Genomic DNA, 20,196 nt, shown 5'->3' on the forward strand with positions numbered 1-20,196 from the left:
GTTTTGCTTTTCTGAGCAGCAGTGTTCTCTGAAAGTTCAGGCCCAGCAAATAATAAACTACAGTCTGTGTTTTTTATTGACTTTGCTGGATTTCTTGATCAGGAGTAATAGGTGTCCAAAGGGATGAAGAGATGTGCTAGAGCTGAAGCAGCTTGTGTGCACATATCTGTGGGATTGTGTGGATTGTGAATGCTATACTCCAATCAGGTTTCCCTCTTTAAGTGGAAAGATTTGTTTCCTGATATACTTCCAGTATATGGGAAAATGTGTAAGTTTTGTAATACAATTGTTATAACTAGCGTGAAGTATGATAGGAACAGAGAAGGTATGTCATGAGGAATTTACTTCCCTTTGCAATTGATCATTCTTCACCTTTAGGGGTGTGTGGAGGTCAGTCAGAATTGCATTTTGTTCAAAAAGATAATGCGTCGCTTAGCGTCCATGTTACGTTCTGTGAAATCGGACATTATGTGATTTGGACGTTGTGCGAACACCATATCATATACTTTACCGCTTGCTGTTGCTATCACTAGGAGTGGTTTTGCTGCATTTGGAAGCCATGATGCACTTTACGATAATATTTTCGAAAGAAAATTAAACAGAGAGATAACGCTACTGCATTCAAAAGAGGTGCAATACACGAGATAGGTTACGTCCGCTACATCACATTCTCAGGACTACGGATGTATATGTGATTGGGCGTTGTCCGAATGGATGTTAGGCGGCGCACACCTATATATGGTAAAATGCGAACAGGGAAGTGAGGGAAGAAGGAGATCCAGCAAAAGGTAAGAACGACTGGTGGGCATTGCTGCTTGGCAGTGTAAGCACTTTAACAGAGCATGAAGGGAAGGCCATTGCCACTGGAACTCCAGTGTATTTTTGGAAGCGGTGGCTGACTCACTAATGTCACCGAGTCTTCTCTCTCACTGAATTGCATGCATGAGATGGTTGCATTGATGCTGGCTTTCGGCACTCCTTCACAGGCCTCTGACGATTCCAAATTGAGCCTGGTTCACATCCACAAAAAGAGCGCCGGGCGGCTAGTGTTGCACCAGTTGATGTTCCGAAATTTGTCTTAAACGGTTAAATATACATCATTGCTGATTGTTCCAGGTTTTAAAAGCTGTTAACTTGTTAACATAATTATTCAAAGTTTGGTCATGAAAATCCGAGCAAGGACATTACCTGTGATGTCATTCTCATCACCCACCCGCTTCCACCACCATATTCATATTCATGGTAGGATCAATTTTGATTGGAAAATCTAGAGTTGGATCACCAGAGCATGATAAGACATGATGATGATGTTGAATGAATCACTAGATACATTTTCAGGGAAAGACTTAATAGATGTCCTCAAGGGGAACTGTTTTGAAAAATAGTCCATAAACTAGTTGTCACCTTGATGAAGTGCCTTTCAGTAGCAGAGCTGAATAGAAACATATACTGTAAAATATAATTTTATATTAGGTCTTGACTTTCAACCAGAGAAAAATAAATATTAAAGCAGATTATAGCATGGATTATTATTAAAACTAATGAATATTGGATTGTAATTGTTTTTAACAAAAAAAATGTGAAAAATTATTTGTTATACCAGGAATTCTTGAATGACTTGAACTAATGAGTGTATAAGGGAAGTTCTAGATATTATATAGTAGTCCAAGTGAGATGGTTTAAATGTGGAGTACACGTGGCAAACAGTTTCTTTATTAATTGTGCCATAAATTGTGATGGTAGACTCAAACATTTAATTGGGCGTTCGTTCTAGTTCAAGTCACTTTACTGTTTCTTTCAAAACACAAATCTGTTTATGAAACGTGCGTAAAATAAAAACCATTAGAATAAATTGTCTAGTCACTGGTTTTAAAATTTAAATATTTTCAGTTAAATACATCTTAGAGATGTTATAATTTTAATTATAGAATGAAAAAGCTTGCATTTTTAAGAACTGCCCAAGACACTCATAATGACAGACATAAAGGCCCTACAACAGGGAGTCAAAACTGCCCAAAGCATCACTAGCACCAGCCGACCCATCATCAAGGACGTATGTACTGAAAGGTACAGGAAAAAGACTAGTAATGTCATGAGGATCCCACAAAACCTGCTCACGGACTGTTTGTCCCACTCCCATGAGGGAGGAGGCTATGTTGCATCCATACCAGGACCACCAGACTCAAAAACAGTTTCTTTCCCCAAGCAGTAAGGCTAATTAACACCTCCGCCCACTAGCCCACATCTCCACACCCCCAATCACTACTACTTTATCATTTCATGTCAGTCACCTTACGTACAGACACTCATGTGTCTTTATGGACATACAATCAATCTATTTTTCATATTTATATTTAACATGTTTTAATTATTTGTTTTCTTTATTGTGTTTTTGTGTTGCAATGGAACCACAGTAGCAATTATTTTGTTAGTCTTTTGTAACGGAAATGACTTTAACCAATCTTCAATCTTATTCACTTCGTCTAGGTCAACAAGGTCAACAAAAATTTAACTTTGGGTACTACCTCATTAACGTGTACTTTATGCATTGTATTAAATCAGAATTCATGTTGCTAACTGCCAGTGATGTGGAGAACTGAAAGGAACTGGTTCAGGTTGCATCTATCCTGTACCTGTTACTCCAGTGCCAAGTAAAACCTGTTCACGTTGCGATGACGGATTGACCTAAAAGACTAAGCTAATCAGTTTTTTTTTCGCATGCTGACTGTTCTGGCCTCTAGAGGTGCAATTCATTCTGTATGCAGTTCATTTTGTATCAACATCACTTTCTGTATGTACAGTAAGCTGTGTTTTTATATCACTTCCTTCGTGGTTTAATTTGGATTCAATTTGAAGCACACAGTGGAAAGATGTCCATCTCTATCCTCTCTTTATTTGCCCTTGAAACAGCAATATCTGTGAGTCTTATGTTTTGTTATTGCTGGTAAACATTTAGTAGATATATTTTGCTGTAAGTATTATGTTTATTTCTTACTGTTATTAAAATATTGTTGTGCCAAAATTGTACTCTTTTCTACACAGCATAGTTATGGAGATCTGCATCTGTGTGTTACTTTGGTTAAAACTGTTTGTGAGAATAATCAGCAATATTAGTATATTCAGCTGTGTGAAAATTCTCACTCTTCCTTGAGACCTCTACACACTCTTGCCACGTTCTCCATATCTATGCGAGCTTTCTCCATTTGCATCTCAACTTTGTGTCTAGCGCAAGTCGCTCCCATTCTTGCCACTTCAGCAGGACACAGGTTTGCAAAACCATTCTCCACAGTGCCCTCATTCAAGAGCCGCAGGTGCATTGGATCTGGCTTGGTATCTGGCTCATCGAGACCTAGTCACAGCAAGACAAATAGTGTTTGACAACCAGTCTGCCAGTTATCTATCCTGGAAATCAAGCTTTTGCAATACCATGGAAGGACTAAGTTTCAAACCTAGCGAAGAGCTAGACATTCACCGCAAGTGGTTAGATGGGGAGTCGCTGCAACATGTAAGTAGGGTAGAGCAGTACACATTAACTTTCCAGTTAAGGGTTTACAAATGTGGCAAAGGCTGGAGAAGTGCCATGGCTCTCCAAAGGCAATTGAATCATCTCTCTTCAGCAGGCTCGATAGTTTTCCAGCACTCTCACACAAAGATCTGAGGAAGCAACTGGAGCTTGCATATCTATCGTGGGAACTGAAAGCCACAAAAAACAAGGGTTGCCTACTGGGACTAAGTTTCTTGGATACTGAAAAAGGGGTAAATCTTTTAGTGGAGAAACTACCAAGCAACATGCAAGAACAGCAGATAACCAAAGGGTTCAGTCGTAAAACAAAGCACCATGACTCCTATCTGCCATTTTCATTTTCATTCTTTGTGCAATTTGTCTGCCTCCATGCAGAAAGGCAAAATGACCTTCGTTGTATCTCTCAACTTCAGTAACATGTTATTTAACAGAAGATCTCCAGTAAAAGCATGGAAAACCAAAAATCTCTATCACAGTCAACAAAACTTGAAGTACAGACCTCTACCATGAAACCCAATTGATAAAGTCCTGTCCATAAGAAACCGTCCTCCTTATGGAAGTACAGAGGATTCAGAGAAAAACCATTCACAGATCAGAGGCACTCAATATGTTTCAAATATGCTTCAGCAGAGCAAAAGACTGTTATCAGACACTGCAGTGAGTTCAACAGTGACCAGCACATATCAGCACTTCATTCAGGGCCGGCCCCTTGGGCTTCTATTGGTTCCAGCACATCAGTAGCGGAGCATAGTGGGGAGACAGCTTGAACATCTATCAGATGTAGCTACTTCATGCCTAGTTAGCATCTACCCAAAAGGACATTTGAGCAAAAAATAAAGGCATTGTGATGTTGGATGATCAAATCGCATAACAAGGTGACATTGGCAAAGTCAGCATGCTTTAACACATTCATTATTGAAAGCTCTATTTCCTCATAAAATCTAAAGACATGTTCTGGAACATCAGAAGTTGTCAGAAGAAAGGCCAATGGATTTGTCATGGAGTCAATAGGAGGCAAAGTCCACTTGCCCTTGCCAACCCTCAATGGGAACTGCAACAGCAGGGGTGAACTCCCAACTCCTAAAGCTGCATGCGGTCATTTATATCTTAAGAACATAGCTGACAAGATTCCCCCCACTTGACTCTTCTGCTGAAATTCTACTTTGGTTGGCAGAGACGTCATCCGTGCACGTAAGATACGTGAACAGCACAATGGTCAGCACATTGCACCTTATGCCCATTGACTAGCCCTAGGCTGGGTCATAGCAGGTGATGCATCAGCACATTTAAGACTAATGTCCTGAAGAATGGGCACCCAAGTCAGTTCAGACACTGAAAGTCAAATTTGTCTCAAAGAGAAGATTGTACTTAAGCAAACTAAGAACCCTGACATACTTGTCTCTACTGAACCAGATTTAGGCAAGCTGGTCTTCTGTGACTCGAAAGATGACTAAGAAGGTGAAGTCCTCCTTCAGATCATGGAAAAAAGGGTTTAGTGACAGTTGTGTAGCTCCCCTTCCTTTCCACTCTCCATGACAATTCCTACCAAATTACAGAGACAAGGCCTTAGTTGACTCATGTCCCTTAGTTGCACATTGAGAAGGAAGCCAGAAATGTAAGATCATTATGCAGAGCTCATGGATAGACTCTCAAGGAACAATCATACTGAGTTAGCGACTTCATTGGATCCTAACACGGGAAACTGGTATTTGCCCAGTGTTGGCAGTTACCATAACCAGAAGCCTGCACAAATACAAATTGCCTTTGATTCAACTATGCAGTTCTAAAGGAATATCACTGAACAATGTGCTCTCGTAGGGTCCAGACTTTATTAATAGTCTGCTCAAGGTCCTCATGAGCTTTAGAACCAAGTCTGTCACAGGGTGATGGTGGATGTCAAATGAATATTTCACAGCTTCCTCATGAGAAAATATCAGCGAGACAACCTCGGGTTCTTGTGGTTTCATGAGCACCAACTGCACAATAAGATTCTGGAGTACTGCATGAAATTTCATGTGTTTGGTAATCTGTCGCAGTGTGTGGCCTTGAGAAGACGGCTATCGAGGGAGAGAAGAAATTCTGGACAGAAGCATTGATGGTGTTTAATCATTTAATAGTGCGAGCAGCTTGTTTGACATGTTGGTGCAGACTAATCTCAGACTACATTAGATTGCATCCAACAGTCAAGCAGCATTCCCCATCTGGAGATCTGGCCAAAGGTCTAAAGACTCTTGATCTTGGGTAGGCCATCCCTCTTGTGCAGCATAGTTGGGCCTTAGATGGGACCTCATTATAGACATCCTTACTTTCCAGCTGACTGATACTGAAAGACCTTTCACGTGTGATGGAGTACTATCAACAGCTATTGGATTTGCTGCTCTAGTCAGTATCTAGGAATGATTCATGTTAAGAGGGTTGACTCTGGACACTTGTGGATGGGTTGTCTCACTCCTAAAAGAAAAGCATGAGCAGTGGCAATTGTGTTCCTCCCTCCAGGATCTTAAAGGCTTGAAGATTCCAAGAACCTACAAAAAGGTTCCACAATCTGGACTCAAAAGAAAAGGGTAATATGCCAGTTAAAGCTATTGCTGCTCTTGAATACCTGAAGGTCATAGATGTTGCTGGATATAGTGCGATTGGATTCATCCCAGGCAAGACAAAGCTTGCTCCCAGTCCAGATCTCACCAAACCAAGGCTTGAACTTAGTGCTGCTGTTCTAGCAGTTGAGATGGCAGAGATGATCACCAAGTAACTGGACACAGGACTAGATGATATCAAGTTCTTTACCAACAGCTTGGTTGTGCTCAGTTACACATTTAATAAAACAAGGAGATTCTATGTTTATGTACATAATAGGATCCAACATACTAAGCGATCAACCCAGGAAAGCCAATGCAAGCAACTATGTTCCTCCTGACCACAACCCTGCTGGTCATGCCACAAGAGGGCTTCAAGCTAATCTGCTCACCTTCTCTTGCTGATCCCCACCAGCAACATCATCATGGCTAGTATTTTCAAATTGAGAATAGTTAAAGACTGTGTAGTAAGACTGTCTTCAAGACCAGTCTCTGAGACTATCTTTCTTTTGCCAAGGACGTTATGAAATGATCAATTGATTTTTGTTTCAATAGTTAAGTTTGACAGACAATAGATAACAATTGGGGAGTGTTCTGGCCCCTGAAATAGTTTGATTTGCATGAACATCACTTCCTGTATGTCAACTCCTTTTATATCATTTCCTTCGCGGGTTAATTTGCATTTTGTTTTGAAGCACACTGTCTCCACCTTCTCTTTATTTGCCCTCTCTTATTGTGAGTCTTAAGTTTTGTTAACATTGGTAAACTTCTAGTAGGTACAGCACTGTGCAGTAGTCTTGGGCACATATATACTGTATAACTAGGGTGCCTAAGACTTTTGCACAGTTCTGTAGTAGTTTTATGCATTGCACTGTACTACTGTTGCAGAAAAAACAAATTTCATGATATGTATGACTGAAGAAAAACCTGATTCTGATAAGGGTCTCGATTATGGACTGAGAGTGGGAAGAGGTGTGGACAAGGGGAATCATAGTTGGGAAAGGGGCAAGAAGAGATGAGGGAATAGGAAACACTAGAGAGACATTCTGTCATGATGAATAAACCAATTGTTTGGAATCAAATGACTTTGCCTGGCATTTCAGGGCTGGGTATATGTGCACCCATGCCCCTCCCACCACTCTTGGCACTCTTTCTCTGCCAGCAGTCCCACACCCCTCCCGTGGCACTCCACCCTCACCATTCCCATCATCCTTTGCTCCTGCCAGATTTACGAACTCATTCTCCACTTCACATTGACAAATATACTATTGTGCAGAAGTTTTAGGCACCCTAACTATATATACCTAGGATTTTTGCACAGTACTGTATATTTTGAAGGGAGCTTTGTGTTTATTGCTTATTGTTATTAAGGTATCATTGCACCATGAGTTTAATTCGTCTACATGGCATAGTTATGGAGTCTTGCAGATCTGTTTTACGTTAGTTAAAGCTGGTTGTGAGAATAGACGTCAGTATTAGTATATTCATGCGCACAACAATCCGGTATCGAATTTAATACACACTGTATTTTACTATTTTTTTCTGCAGTTTCCCAAGTAAAAATTCTCATTTTAAAAATCCTGAAGAAAATTTCCGTCTGGGGTGATTTTTGAGAAAGTGTTTAATTTGCTGCGTAGCTTTGCACACACGCACTGTGAGGGCAGTAGACTAACTGTAGTTCACAAGGCCTGGGCTGTTTGGTGTATGGTCCATTGTTTTTCTTAAGTCCAGGGTTTTCAATGATGTCAACAGTAGTGCAACACCCAGTTCAACTTCTGGTGAGATTTTCAAACACATTGTTCTGAATCATGATGGGCTCTGTTTACTCAAAGAAAAACCAGCATGATAAAGGTTCAAGCTAAATATTAAAGAGCAACTCTGCAGAGCAAAGGTCAAAGAGGGACCCAGTAACAATTGCTATTCCTTTCAAAAATTTTCAGTCAGAATTGCCAGAAGAATTCCAGCATTAAAGAATGAATCTATGTTCACCAGATCAGAAGTGAGTATAAAGTTTGGAGAAAGACTATTGACAAAAGAGACGACTCTCATGCAGAGAATTTGCCAAGGGCATATCTATAAGGCAAACAACTTCATGTCCAAAATGGCTTTTTCTGTTTCAAATTTAAAGGTCACATTTATCATAATGGAAGGTTGCTTGCTATGTTGGTAGAGCTTTCATTGACTTCTGCAATATTCATTGGCTTTCATTGGCTTCTGTAAGCAGCAAAGTATCATACTTGGCACTTCTCACCACAGGCAACCTGGGAGGTTTCTGAAAGTGGGACTGATAATGACCTTCACTATGAAGGAGCACTGCAAACATTTTTCAGAAGGCAAGCCTATAGTAGTCAGGTTAACTTCCTCCTAGTTGGTCCATTGGGGTCAGCTACACTTTTTAACCATTATGACAAACTACACATTGTAGCTACTTTACAATACCCAGTGTCCTGCTGAATTATATCTTCAGATTCTGCATGCTTTTAGTGTTAATACCACTTTGCTAATTAACTCTGCCTGTAATCAGGTGGTCAGCAGCTTTTAGGGTTTCTACCAATATATGGATGTTGAGTTTCATTTCTGTTTTAAAATAGCTGTATTTAGCATCATTGTAAATATCAACATTTGTTTATTTAAGTCCAACTCTCTACACGCCTTGTCAGATTCACGATTGTAAAAGCTTTTGTGTCTTTCTGTCATAAATTTTCCGTTTAAATTGTGGAATCTACCTGGCTGACATTATTCTGGTTTGCACCCCCGGGACTGGCCATATCCACCGAGGCTAAATGCCCTTTTCGTAATTGAAGCTTCTTACTGCGGTAAATTGCCATATCGATGGATAATTTTCAATACACCAGTAGCACATTCCCCATCAGTCTCGTCTTTTACTGATTATAGGCCAGTCACTCTGACTTCAGCAGTTATGAAAACATTTGAACATTTGATGTTGGCCTACCTTAAATCCATTACTGGTCGTCTTCAGTTTGCTTACACAGTAAGTCACTCGGTTGAGGATGTAGTTAACTCGTGCCTTCGTTACATTCTTCAACATTTGAACTCCCCCAGCACGTCTGCAATGTTCCATCTAATTTGTAATGGCCAGTGTGTGCGAAAATCTTGTGCTGCGCAATTTTTTGCCCAGTGACAACACCATCTGCGAACTGAATAATGTCTTTGATTAAAAACAGTATAAGTAAGCCAGTTCTAAAATCAGCAGACAGGTCAATGCAAGCTCCACATTGTCAACACCATCTGCATCAGAACTTGAAAAGAAATGTGATTGGTTATGACCATGAAGTATACTTAACATGCCAATGAGGTAGAGGGTGGCAACCTTTTGTGCACCGTTTAAATTCCTTTGTGCGTTAGTAGCAAAAGATGTGACTGTGCGCACACCTTAGAGGGACCATTGCACTTGCGTGAGGATCTTGTTTTGTGGATTTTAACTCCACCTTGAACACTATTGTTCTGGAATTGCTCCACAATGAGCTAAACCAGCTAGCTGCACCCTGCAGTGTTTGTCAGTGGATTATGAACTTCCTGATGAGAAGGAAGTGGTATGTAAGGCTGGGCTCCTACTTGTTCAATCCAATGTCTATAAGCTGTGTTCTTTCATCCTTCCTGTTCTCACTTTATACAAATGACTAAATTCAAAGACAAATCTGTTAAAATCCTAAAGTTTGCAGATGACCTGGCTGTAATTGGTCTCATCTCATAACGATGTAATCTGCTGTCAAAGGGAGTAGACCATATTGCAGCATGGTGTGCTCGTAACAACTTGGAGCTTAATGTTATCAAGACAGTCGAAATAAGGATTGACCTCCACTGACAATCCCCTACCTGCCCCCTCCCCTTGGAAACTAATGGTAAGGCTGTGCCTGTGGTCAAGTCATTAAAATTTCTGGGGACCACCATGACCAATATGTTGAAGTGGTACAAGCACATTACGGTCATCACTAGGAAAGCCCAGCAGAGATGGTTCTTTCTGCTCCATCATGGGAAACTTAACATCTCAGGGCGCATCCTGATGAATTTTTACTCATCCAGCATTGAGAGCTTTTCGTGGCCAGCTGTCACCATTTGGTTTCCTGCTGCCTCCCCCCTCACCAACCATTTTGAAGTCAGTGGAGAGACCATTGGCTGTCAGCTGCCAACATTAGAAGACCTGTCCATCATCAGCAAAGAGCTGAGACAAACTACTGCTTACTCCACCCACCTTAGGAGTTATCTATTCACTCAGTTGTCATCAGGAAAACGCCATAATACATCCCCACCATGACTCCATGTCAACTCCGAAGCTTCTTTGCTGTAGCTATCCAGCTTTGCAACAAAACTCTCTCAGGTGTAATACCCTAACTGTCCCTGCACAGCATGCATTAAATGCTCTTTCCTGCTCTCCTTGTTCTGTTGGGAATTATTTAGTCTGCTCATATATTCACACTTATTTAGGTTTGATTGTTGACATTTATGCTTGTGACCATTCTGCTAACTGTTGACTGCTCATAGCAGTTTGCATTGTTGTGTTGTAAATTGTTGGCTGCTATTGTTATGTCTGTCGTGGTTTTGTCCTGTGTTTTACGTTTGGCACCAAACCACAATCAATTCTGGTATGCTTCGCATACTGGCAATAAATTGATTTTGATTCTTGTGCACCAGTGATTTATGTTTTGTGCCAGTGTTTCCATCTTTGCTATCATTATTTACCCGTACATAGACACGGAGCAAAAAGGATGCAGGAGGAACTCAAGGGACCTGACGGCACCCAAGGAGGGAAACAGACAGTAAACCTTCTGGCTTGAGACCTTTTCATCTGGACCTGAATTGTCAAATGTTGATTTGACCCCACAGTTTTTGCCTTACCCATCGACTTACTCCAGCATTTTGCTCTTTCATTGAGATATCTCCATTAAAATGAATATATTTTGCTCCAACTGAAATTCTTTTGTATTTTTGAAAGTCACTAATATCATGATTTTGCATGTACATTAAAACGTTAAAAGCTGCGTGTTTAATAACGGGTGAATATCCTCATTTGTTAAACTGCACACAACCCTTTCCTGTAATGCTTGATTAAAGCAGGAAGCAATATTATAGCATCGGTGATAGATTCTGTATAGTTGCTGATGATTTCACCAGACCTTTAGCGCAGACTTCTGAGTTTTAAAGTTTTCTGTAAGGCCTGAATGCACCAGGTATAAGTGATTCTATAATCATGTTATCACCTCATTGAAGTTAATGTCATTTGTCTGGTGTGGCCTCTAGAATCTGTCAAAATGGCAGACATCCCACCTCTCCCGGAAGTTCCGGAAGTCTGCCGCATATTGATAGCGGCTCCCTGATACCCGCAAATTATATACAATATCCCGGAAATCGATTTTTTTTTAGAGCGAGAGAGAGCGAGCGCACCATGGCAGAGTGTTTCAAAAAAAAGGAAAATAAAACGTACTTCACCCCAGACTACACTAAAGTGTACCCCTGCCTAACAGGGGTCAAAAATAATGACAGTGTTGCTCGCTGCACTGTTTGCAACAGTGACTTTTCTATTGCCCATGGTGGGCTAAAATGTAAAATGCATGTTGAGGTGAGTTTAACAGGTGTCAATTGTTCGTTAGCATAGCTAACGTTATTTAAACTAGCTAGCTAGCTGCTAAGGAGCTACTCTATTGCAGACATCCCACCCTTCCCGGGAGTCTCCTGCAAATTGATGACACTACCTCCCTGAAATGAGTTGTTGCAGGGTGGGATGTCTGAAATGGCAAATGTAACCAAACGCAGGCTCTGAGTTAGAAATAGGATTATTTGTGTCCTCATCTTTAACTTCTACAGTACTGTTTCTCCAGAAGTACATCTACAATTTAACAATGCCACTTTTAACAATTACAATTCCGACTCTCAGCAACGTAGGTGTGCTGTCCTTTTTCTCCTATGCTTGGGTCGGAAATGAGTTCTGCTGCTTGGAGTCTCGTGCTGCAGGTACATTGGCCAACTGTGAGTTTTCTGACTCGCTTCCTATGTGTAGCAATTCAGTGTAATTTGATAACTTTGTAAGTTTGGACAGTTTTATCTTTTTCCTCATCCAGTGCTCATCATCAGCATTAGGTATACATCCCCATGGGTTCCTGCACTGCGCTGAGCTCTGTAGCAGAGTAACACCAAGGAAATACACAGAGCTTTGGCAACTCCATGCGCTTCATTTGAGATTTTTCTCAGACTACGCAAATTCCTTAAGTTTAGATACACAATTTACAAAAGCGTGCAATAATGTTGCATTTATTTACATGTACTTCATGAGTATCAAGGCATCTTTAGAACCAGGATGAGCAATTTGAATAAAAGTTAAAATAAAAATATTGGGAATGTTCAGCAGTTCTGTTAGCATCTCTTGAGCGAAACATGAATATGGTATTTCAGATGATAATCCTGGACTATTGATCAGAATGTATTCAATCCAGCCTGCACTTCATGTTTGTTCTATGTGCAATCCACAACATAAATTCACCGAGTAAATTATTGAAAACCATTTAATATTAATTAATGTAAAGAAAGGATTTCTTTTATCTGCCGTTAACTTTGCAATCCAGGTCAGTACTTAAGTGAAATGGATGGGGCTGCATTACATGACTAATAACGTAAACCACAGGGGCCGGATTTAAAATATCATCTTGCCGCTAGATGCAATGCTCGGCCCAGCTGTGGGCTTAGTGGTTGGAGGAAGCAGCAGATCAGACCTCTAGCACATTGTTGGGTTCTGTATTGTTGAGAAGAGATGCAGAAGCCTGGAATGCCAGGAGGACTGGCCTTGCAGTGGTTTAAAAGAGAAGTCCTAGAGGATTCATATATGGTCAATTGCATCATAGTCATTGTTATTTACATACACTCCAATGGTGTGAATGCATATTTAGAACCAGAAAGAACATGTTGCTTCTGATGTTCTGATATTTAGAACCAGGAAAAACGATGCTTGAGTGAAAATTATAACAGGATTACTAGAAGCGTGCAACAGTTCCGACAGTTTTAGGCTAATAATCTTGTACCATTGCTCGGAAGCTCTGGATTGGAATATGTCCGCTTCAGCCCATGCTTCCTGTTTGTTCTCTGTGTGATCAGCCCAATGGCTTTGCTCTTATCTCCACAGATGCTTTTTAACAAGTTGAGTATTTATTTGTATTTTCATTTTAGCCTTGACCTGGGCACAATGTACAACTCGACATCCTGAACCTGCAAAATAATCTAAAATTCTCTGACTATTTCAGAAGTGCTAATTTATATGTAATAATTGATGAAATTTTATTAAATATTTTCCAGTGTTTTGCAGATGTAAACATAACATTCAGCGGCTCTGCCATGAACAGTCATGTAACTGAATCATTTGTTTTTAAGTATCACGAAGGACTATAATGCTAGGATGCAAGTATTGATTTACTCAGCATTTAGCCATATTGATTATAATCTTAACCAACCTTTTCAAACTGAAGTCAAAGGATTATTACACAAAAATATTTGGATACTTGCGTAGCATAAAGACACTTTTTGTGCTGTGAATGCTGTCACACATCGCTGTAGGAGGAAGGTTTATATGTTTTTTTCAGGTTTATTTCTGTTTTCATTGAGCTATTGAAAGAGAACTGGAATAAGGAGATTCAATACAAACAGATGAGATGCTGCAAATGCAGAGTAACAAATCCAGAATGCTGGAGGAACTCAACAGTCCAGGCAGCATCTATGGAGAAGAATAAGCAGTCAGTGTTTCAGGCTGAGACCCTTCATTAGTCCTGATATAGGGTTTTGGCCCAAAATGTTGGCTGCCTTTTGAGCTCCATTAGGCTGCCACATCTGCTGAGATCCAATACAAGCCAGCCAAGCCAAGATTATGAGCATTAAGTTTGCTAGCTTTTAGAGAACACACAATTCCATCCTTAATGGAATGAGGTGAATGAATGCATATCTGTTTCATTATGTTATAAACATTTAGGATTACTGGGGACGGTCCTAGCCCTTGCTTACACCTACCTTGTTCAATTCCCTGTGCAAAGAAAATCAGGTGTTGACATACCAGGCTTCCTCTTAAAAATCCAGCCACAAGCTATAGAAGGTGAACATTTGAACTTGCTTCATGTTGTGAAAGACAAATTTTCAGAAATTCATCATTACTTTTATTAACTTTTTGCAATTATTTATTATATACAATGACAAATTATTTACAGAAAGATAACAAAATCTATCTTTCCTTCAAATCAAAACATTTAACCTCTCAGGTTTCTTGTTGACATGCTTGATATTCAGTGTCAGCTAAAAACAAAGGATTTACTAGTATTCAATAATGTAAATTGCGAAGTGCCATATGTGTGCTAAACCAACCTGCTGAGCTAAAGCATTTGTGTAATCCCTTTTCCTGTTTCCAGCCAGCTGATCAATTGTAGATAGACATTACATCGTGTTTTACTACTGAATTTAATCTACAAGTATAAAACGGGGCAACATTTGACATTCATTATTGCATTAAGTCTCAATAGTACACCTGACAGCTGAGCATGTGTTTCTGAATCACACTGATGCTTTGAACCCACTGTCATTGCCAAAAGATTTTTTTTAGTGCATATTGTGTTGTTTGGACTAATCAGGTTGAAGTAGCATTAGTCAGTCTTCTCATCTTTTAATTACAGACAGTTTATTGTCTCTGCTGACCCAGATTCTGCACCAGCATGGCAGGCTTAGCAATCTCTGTTAATTTAATTTGTCATTTCATTCAATCAGACAGACTGTGAGCATGATGAAAAAAAATTTTTAAAAAAATAACTTGCTGTTCATCCTTAATTGATGCCCCTATCAGCCTTTGTCCTTGCCAGGACTGGCAATTATTTGCCAGTCATTCAAGCAGAATGTAACCAAATGTATTTTCTCCCGTGGAAACATAATTTAGAAACCTGATTCTGCTTTCAGAAATAAATTGGAGCAGGTCTATAATTATGGCTTTGGAAGTTTATTTTCTCTTCACCCATGGGTGAAGATTTGAGGGTTGTGAGGTGGATGGGGGGAGTTTTAAACTAATCCCCAAATGTCGGGCTTTCTAGTGCTTCTGGGTCAAAGGTTATTTTGAGCTGGTAGAGCTCCTGCAGCTTGTTGGCTCCGATAATGACTGTTTGTCCAAGGCAGACCTTGTATTTCAGGTGAGGGCTTCTCTGCAGATTCCTTGCACTAATGAAGCCACCTGTTTTATCAAATGGCATGAGGCCCTGTTTCTGTCCTTATCCCGGTACTGTAGTGCTAATGTTGTCACAGAGCTGGTTGATTCTCCAGGGGAAACTGTAATTAATGGGCACCATTCCCAACTGATTAACTGTAGTTCCCCTACTAATTACATTCACACAAAGCAGAAATCTTAAACTTGCTTTTCATTTCATTCTGCCTGCTTTCTCCTGCATTATTCAATGGAAGATGATAGTTCTATTATTTATTTAACTAAACTTTCTGGAGTTACCATCTGTCTTTTTTTGTGAGGGTACTGGCTGGAGACTTTAAAATGGAATAAAGCAAACAACTAAAGTTTGCTACACATAAAATGCTGGAGGAACTCCGCAGGCCAGGCAGTATCTATGGAAAAGAGTGCAATCGATGTTTTGGGCCGAGACCATTCATCGGGACAATCTTGGCCAGAAGCATCAACTGCAGTCTTTTTCCCATGGATGCTGCCTGGCCTGCTGAGTTCATCCAGCATTTTGTGTGTGTTGCTTGGATTTCCAGCAACGGCAGATTTTTCTCTTGTTTGTAATTCAACTTAAGTCTGCTTTGAAATTGGAAGCTGACTTTCTCCCTCAACCTTATTAGTGTTTCATATGCTTTCCGCTCTTCATGTCTTAAGAAAAAATGAGTTTTTAACTCAAAAAACGCAAAGCAAAGGTTCTATCTTCCAGCTAGGTAACCACACTTCTAAATGTGGCAAAACTACCAGAAACGATTAAGGATGAAGATGCAGACAATCTGGAAATTAACTTTTGGAGCCAGGAACCTGCTATATCCATATTGACCAATACCCATATTGGGGAGAAAAAGAACTGGTGATGGGATGGGTAGTAGAATCACTAACAGTTAAGATTACTGCACTGTCGTGCATTTAAAAGGCACACCAATAGCAGAAGGGTGCAGGTGGATAAGCTAAAGCAGAGCAAATTGTACAATGAGGAAACAGTGAATAGCATTTCACCACATTTGAATAGCACCCTGGAAGCATCTCGACTTTTCAACAACTGTGAGAAGTTTTAAGTTTCACACAACAGGAAAGAATTTGAAGGAATAGGGTCCAGTATAAATTCATTTTCTGCGTTTTGAACTTGTCGGAAGAGAACAGGAGCAAGGCTCCAAACTTCCTAGCCAAGAATTCCTTCGAGGCCAAATAGATTTTATCAGTCAAAAGCTTTTGCTGGACAGGTGCTTTGCACAGAAGGAAATCTATCTCAAACATGAGGAAATCTGCAGATGCTGGAAATTCAAGCAACACACACAAAATGCTGGTGGAACGCAGCAGGCCAGGCAGCATCTATAGGAAGAAGTACAGTCGAAGTTTCCTGACGAAGGGTCCCAGCCTGAAACGTCAACTGTGCTTCTTCCTATAGATGGTGCCAGGAAATCTATCTCTGTTATTTTCTCTCTAGCACTTCAGTAAGTCAAATGGGTGTGCGAGAAGACATTTTGTGAATGGGGTAGGGGTGGAGAACACCTCAGTCAGCAAAGGCCTTTGTTCCTTCTCATTTCAGTTTTGTACTTTCTGTATTCTCCATTTCTGGCATGACTGGTTTTATTGGCTGGTGAGCTGTTTAGTCAGCACATCATGGAATATTCCTTGTGGTAATGATAGGCCATTCGAATCTGGATTTGCATGCATTTGTGAGGTACAGTTTGGATTAGGCAGCAACTCAGCCAACCCATGTCGAACACGAGGAAATAGGTTATGGGAGTTGTAAAAGCAACAAACATAACTGCTTGGACTTCAGTCCATTAAACTGCACGTGCATTTTCTCTTCTTTCAGTACCTCCTCCTGTGGTTTAGTAACAATGTTTTTCTAGTCTAGCAGCTTCTAGTCATACAGAACTTTCAACCACAAAAAGTGCTGTGGCATTTTCCAGGACTAGTAGTAGACACTGAGTCACAAATGGAGGCACAAGTAAATAGGTAAAATATCTACACGTGACAGAAACCCAAGTTTGTGGTGTTGTCACTGCACTTCTGTATGAGAATAACAAGCCAACTCTTCATAACAATCAAAATGGTGAAGGATTCCCCCAACTGCACACTCTAACATTATTTTAATTAACTCGGGTCTCTTGTGACAGTCCAGACCTCAGCTGCTCATTTCTTGTCAGGCCCAGCACGTGGATGGACAAACACCCACATTTTGTCATGAATCTGGTCTACTTCGATCAATGGAGCTGGAGGATATTTTTGTTATGACACCATTGATTATCTTAATCGATTTGAATTACAAGCTCTTGGGCCTGAACTGTCAGATTTGTAGTAATGTTTCAGTGTCATCATGAGGTCATTCTGTGCTCCTGAAGAAGCTTCACTTGGCTCCAGAATCAGAATCTGAATCAGGTTTATTGTCTTGTATGACATGAAGTCTGACGCACAGTACAGTGTAAAGACATGCAGTATAATTGCTCTAAGTTACAAAAAAGGAGAAGTGGAAGAAGGGAATAATGAGGTAGCATACAAGCGTTCATGGACCATTCAGAAACCTGATGGTGGTGGAGAAGATGTTCCTGAATAGTTGAACAAAAGAAAGTCTGCAGATGCTGGAAATCCAAGCAACGCAAACACAAAACGCTGGACGAACTCAGCAGGCCAGGCAGCATCTATGGAAAAGAGTACAGTTGACGTTTCGGGCCGAAACCCTTCGGCAGGGCACAGTCGACTTTTTTGGCGGGCAAAACCCTTTGGCAGAACTGTACTCTTTTTATAGATGCTGCCTAAATAATTCATTTCAACGTCAAGCCAAATTTTATTATCCATCTGTAACCACCTTTGAGGGAATGAGCTGCCTTCATGAAATGCTGCTGTTCTTCCGATGAAGGTACTCCCATTCTACTTTTGTGTTTGGAATTCCAGGACTGGTGAAGGAATGCCAAGATATTTCCAAGTCTGCATGTTGCACGAATGATAAGCAATTGGTGTGGTGGTATTCCCATGTGCTGACTTTTCATGTTCCTTTTGCTGATATGTTCACTTAGAAAATTAAGTGTGACTGACTTTATGTAAAGCACGTAGCTACCTTCTGAATAAAGTGAAGTTATATTGAAAGCAAGTTTGGTTTTCTTGAGGCTGCTATTTAATCCCTGATTCTTCCCTAGTTTATCTTCAACCACACGTTTAAATAAATTTGTCTCACAAAATATAACCTGAACCTTTTTATTATTATTCTTGCTGTTATTATCCCCTTGTTCCAGCAAACCAAAAACTGCCCAATATTGTTTAATTTTTAAAGCTGCTTACCGTGCACGAGTGTGAGTGTATGTTTGTTTTGGACCTACTCAGCATGAAGACGCCATGGATCTTGGCATAGCCATGAAAATTTTATGTACCACCCATTGGAAAGAACAAACAAAAGTTTTCACTGTTCTATTGCTTTAAAAGCTAGTCTTTAAAAGCTGTTGTGAACATTGGGTGGCCATCAAGAACCATGCTCATGTTAATGTGTACTTTGCATTGAATGTACTTGGTGCATTATTTAATTGGATTCAGGTCTAGAGTAGTTAGATCTTCGTAATCCATTAAGATAATAGTCTCAGAGTTTAGGCATTTCTACACATTTCACGTGGCCTCGCTTTCATGGAGACAGAGGCGCGTTGGTCTAGGGGTATGGTTTTCATGTTGGGGATAAAATTCTATGTTGTATTGCCAATCATGTGAATTTGATATCATTTAAAGTCAAACTTTCTCCTGTGGTCTTTTCATCATCAACCGAAAAGGTCTTCGGTTAAATTCATCTGAAGTTAAAGAGAATGAAGTAATTCTGAATTACCCAGTAGAAGTTACAACCTCATTTAAAATAGCACAAAAGCTGAGATATTTTATAAAAAAAAATACTTCTGCTATTTATATTTCATTATATTCTGGAAATCTAGAATTGTACATTACAGGATAAATGGCTGTAACTATTTCTAAAAATGTATTGAAACAATATGAATTTACACAGCATCCATTTCTAATTGTCAGTGTTTTGACAAACTCAGAAATTCCGTACTCTGTAAATCATATTTAAGAGCAAAGTAGTGCGAACGGCTTTCCCAAGTGAGTAAGAACAATGGGCAACCTCTAGCTCCATGAATGCTTCAGAGTCAAGTGGGAATGAATGCAACAACTGTAATCCTTATGGCTTTTCCTTTCTATTCCAGTTTGCAGGGAACAATAACTACATGAATATGGCAGATCCAAGCCATGCGTTCTTGACCACCAATGAGGCAAGTATACTAATTGTCCTGTATCTATCAGAAATAGAAATGTACGTTATCTTATACTATAGTACATTCATCATCAAGACCACGATGTTTGATTGTGCAACACCTCTTTTACACATATCTTGTGGACACTCATTCCATCCAGGGCCACGTTCCATGCAGTGGTCTCCCTAAGGGGTGCGCGTGTGCATGTGCACACATCTTTTGCCAGTAGCGCTCAAAGAAATTTAAACTGCACACTAAAGTTTGTCACCCTCCACCTTGCTGGTGAATTTGTATGTGGGAAGAAGTGGAGTGTTATCTGGAAACTTGACCCAAAAGTAATGCTGTGAAGCTATCTCCTTGTATACACGAACCTTCCAACTTATTAATAGATCAGTTATTGATGTGCTAAGTGATTGTCTCCATCTGGTCTGCAAGCTTCCTTGAAGTAAACAATATAGCCAGTGTTGACTATTTTGAAACAAGCCAAATTAAATATTCCATTGTCTTCTACTGTGCCTCTTGAGTAGCAATTAACAAGGTACACTGACTCAACCTCCTGCTTTCTGTAGACAAAGTGTATCTGTTTGCAAGGTTCCTTTCCAACTTCAAACTAATTATTGCTTTCCATTTCCATTTAGAACTGAAGGCTGACTCACGTTTATG

The 20,196-nt window shown here is 40.0% G+C and overlaps 1 protein-coding gene across 5 annotated transcripts in view; it reads left to right on the forward strand.

The window, feature by feature from the left end:
• The window catches only part of tox3 (TOX high mobility group box family member 3), a 99,627-nt gene that overhangs the window by 37,782 nt on the left and 41,649 nt on the right, over positions 1-20,196 (forward strand). For 3 of the 5 annotated variants that reach the window (XM_073070018.1, XM_073070021.1, XM_073070023.1), the window contains exon 2: positions 19,486-19,551. The exons of 1 other annotated variant lie outside the window; for it this stretch is intronic. In XM_073070018.1, the coding sequence (XP_072926119.1) occupies positions 19,486-19,551 (66 nt within the window). Of the gene's footprint in view, positions 1-2,793; positions 2,919-19,485; positions 19,552-20,196 lie in introns of those variants that run through there. One more of the 5 variants, XM_073070019.1, reaches the window with a different exon arrangement.

Source organism: Hemitrygon akajei, chromosome 17, assembly GCF_048418815.1.
Source record: "Hemitrygon akajei chromosome 17, sHemAka1.3, whole genome shotgun sequence".
NCBI classification, from domain to species: domain Eukaryota; kingdom Metazoa; phylum Chordata; class Chondrichthyes; order Myliobatiformes; family Dasyatidae; genus Hemitrygon; species Hemitrygon akajei.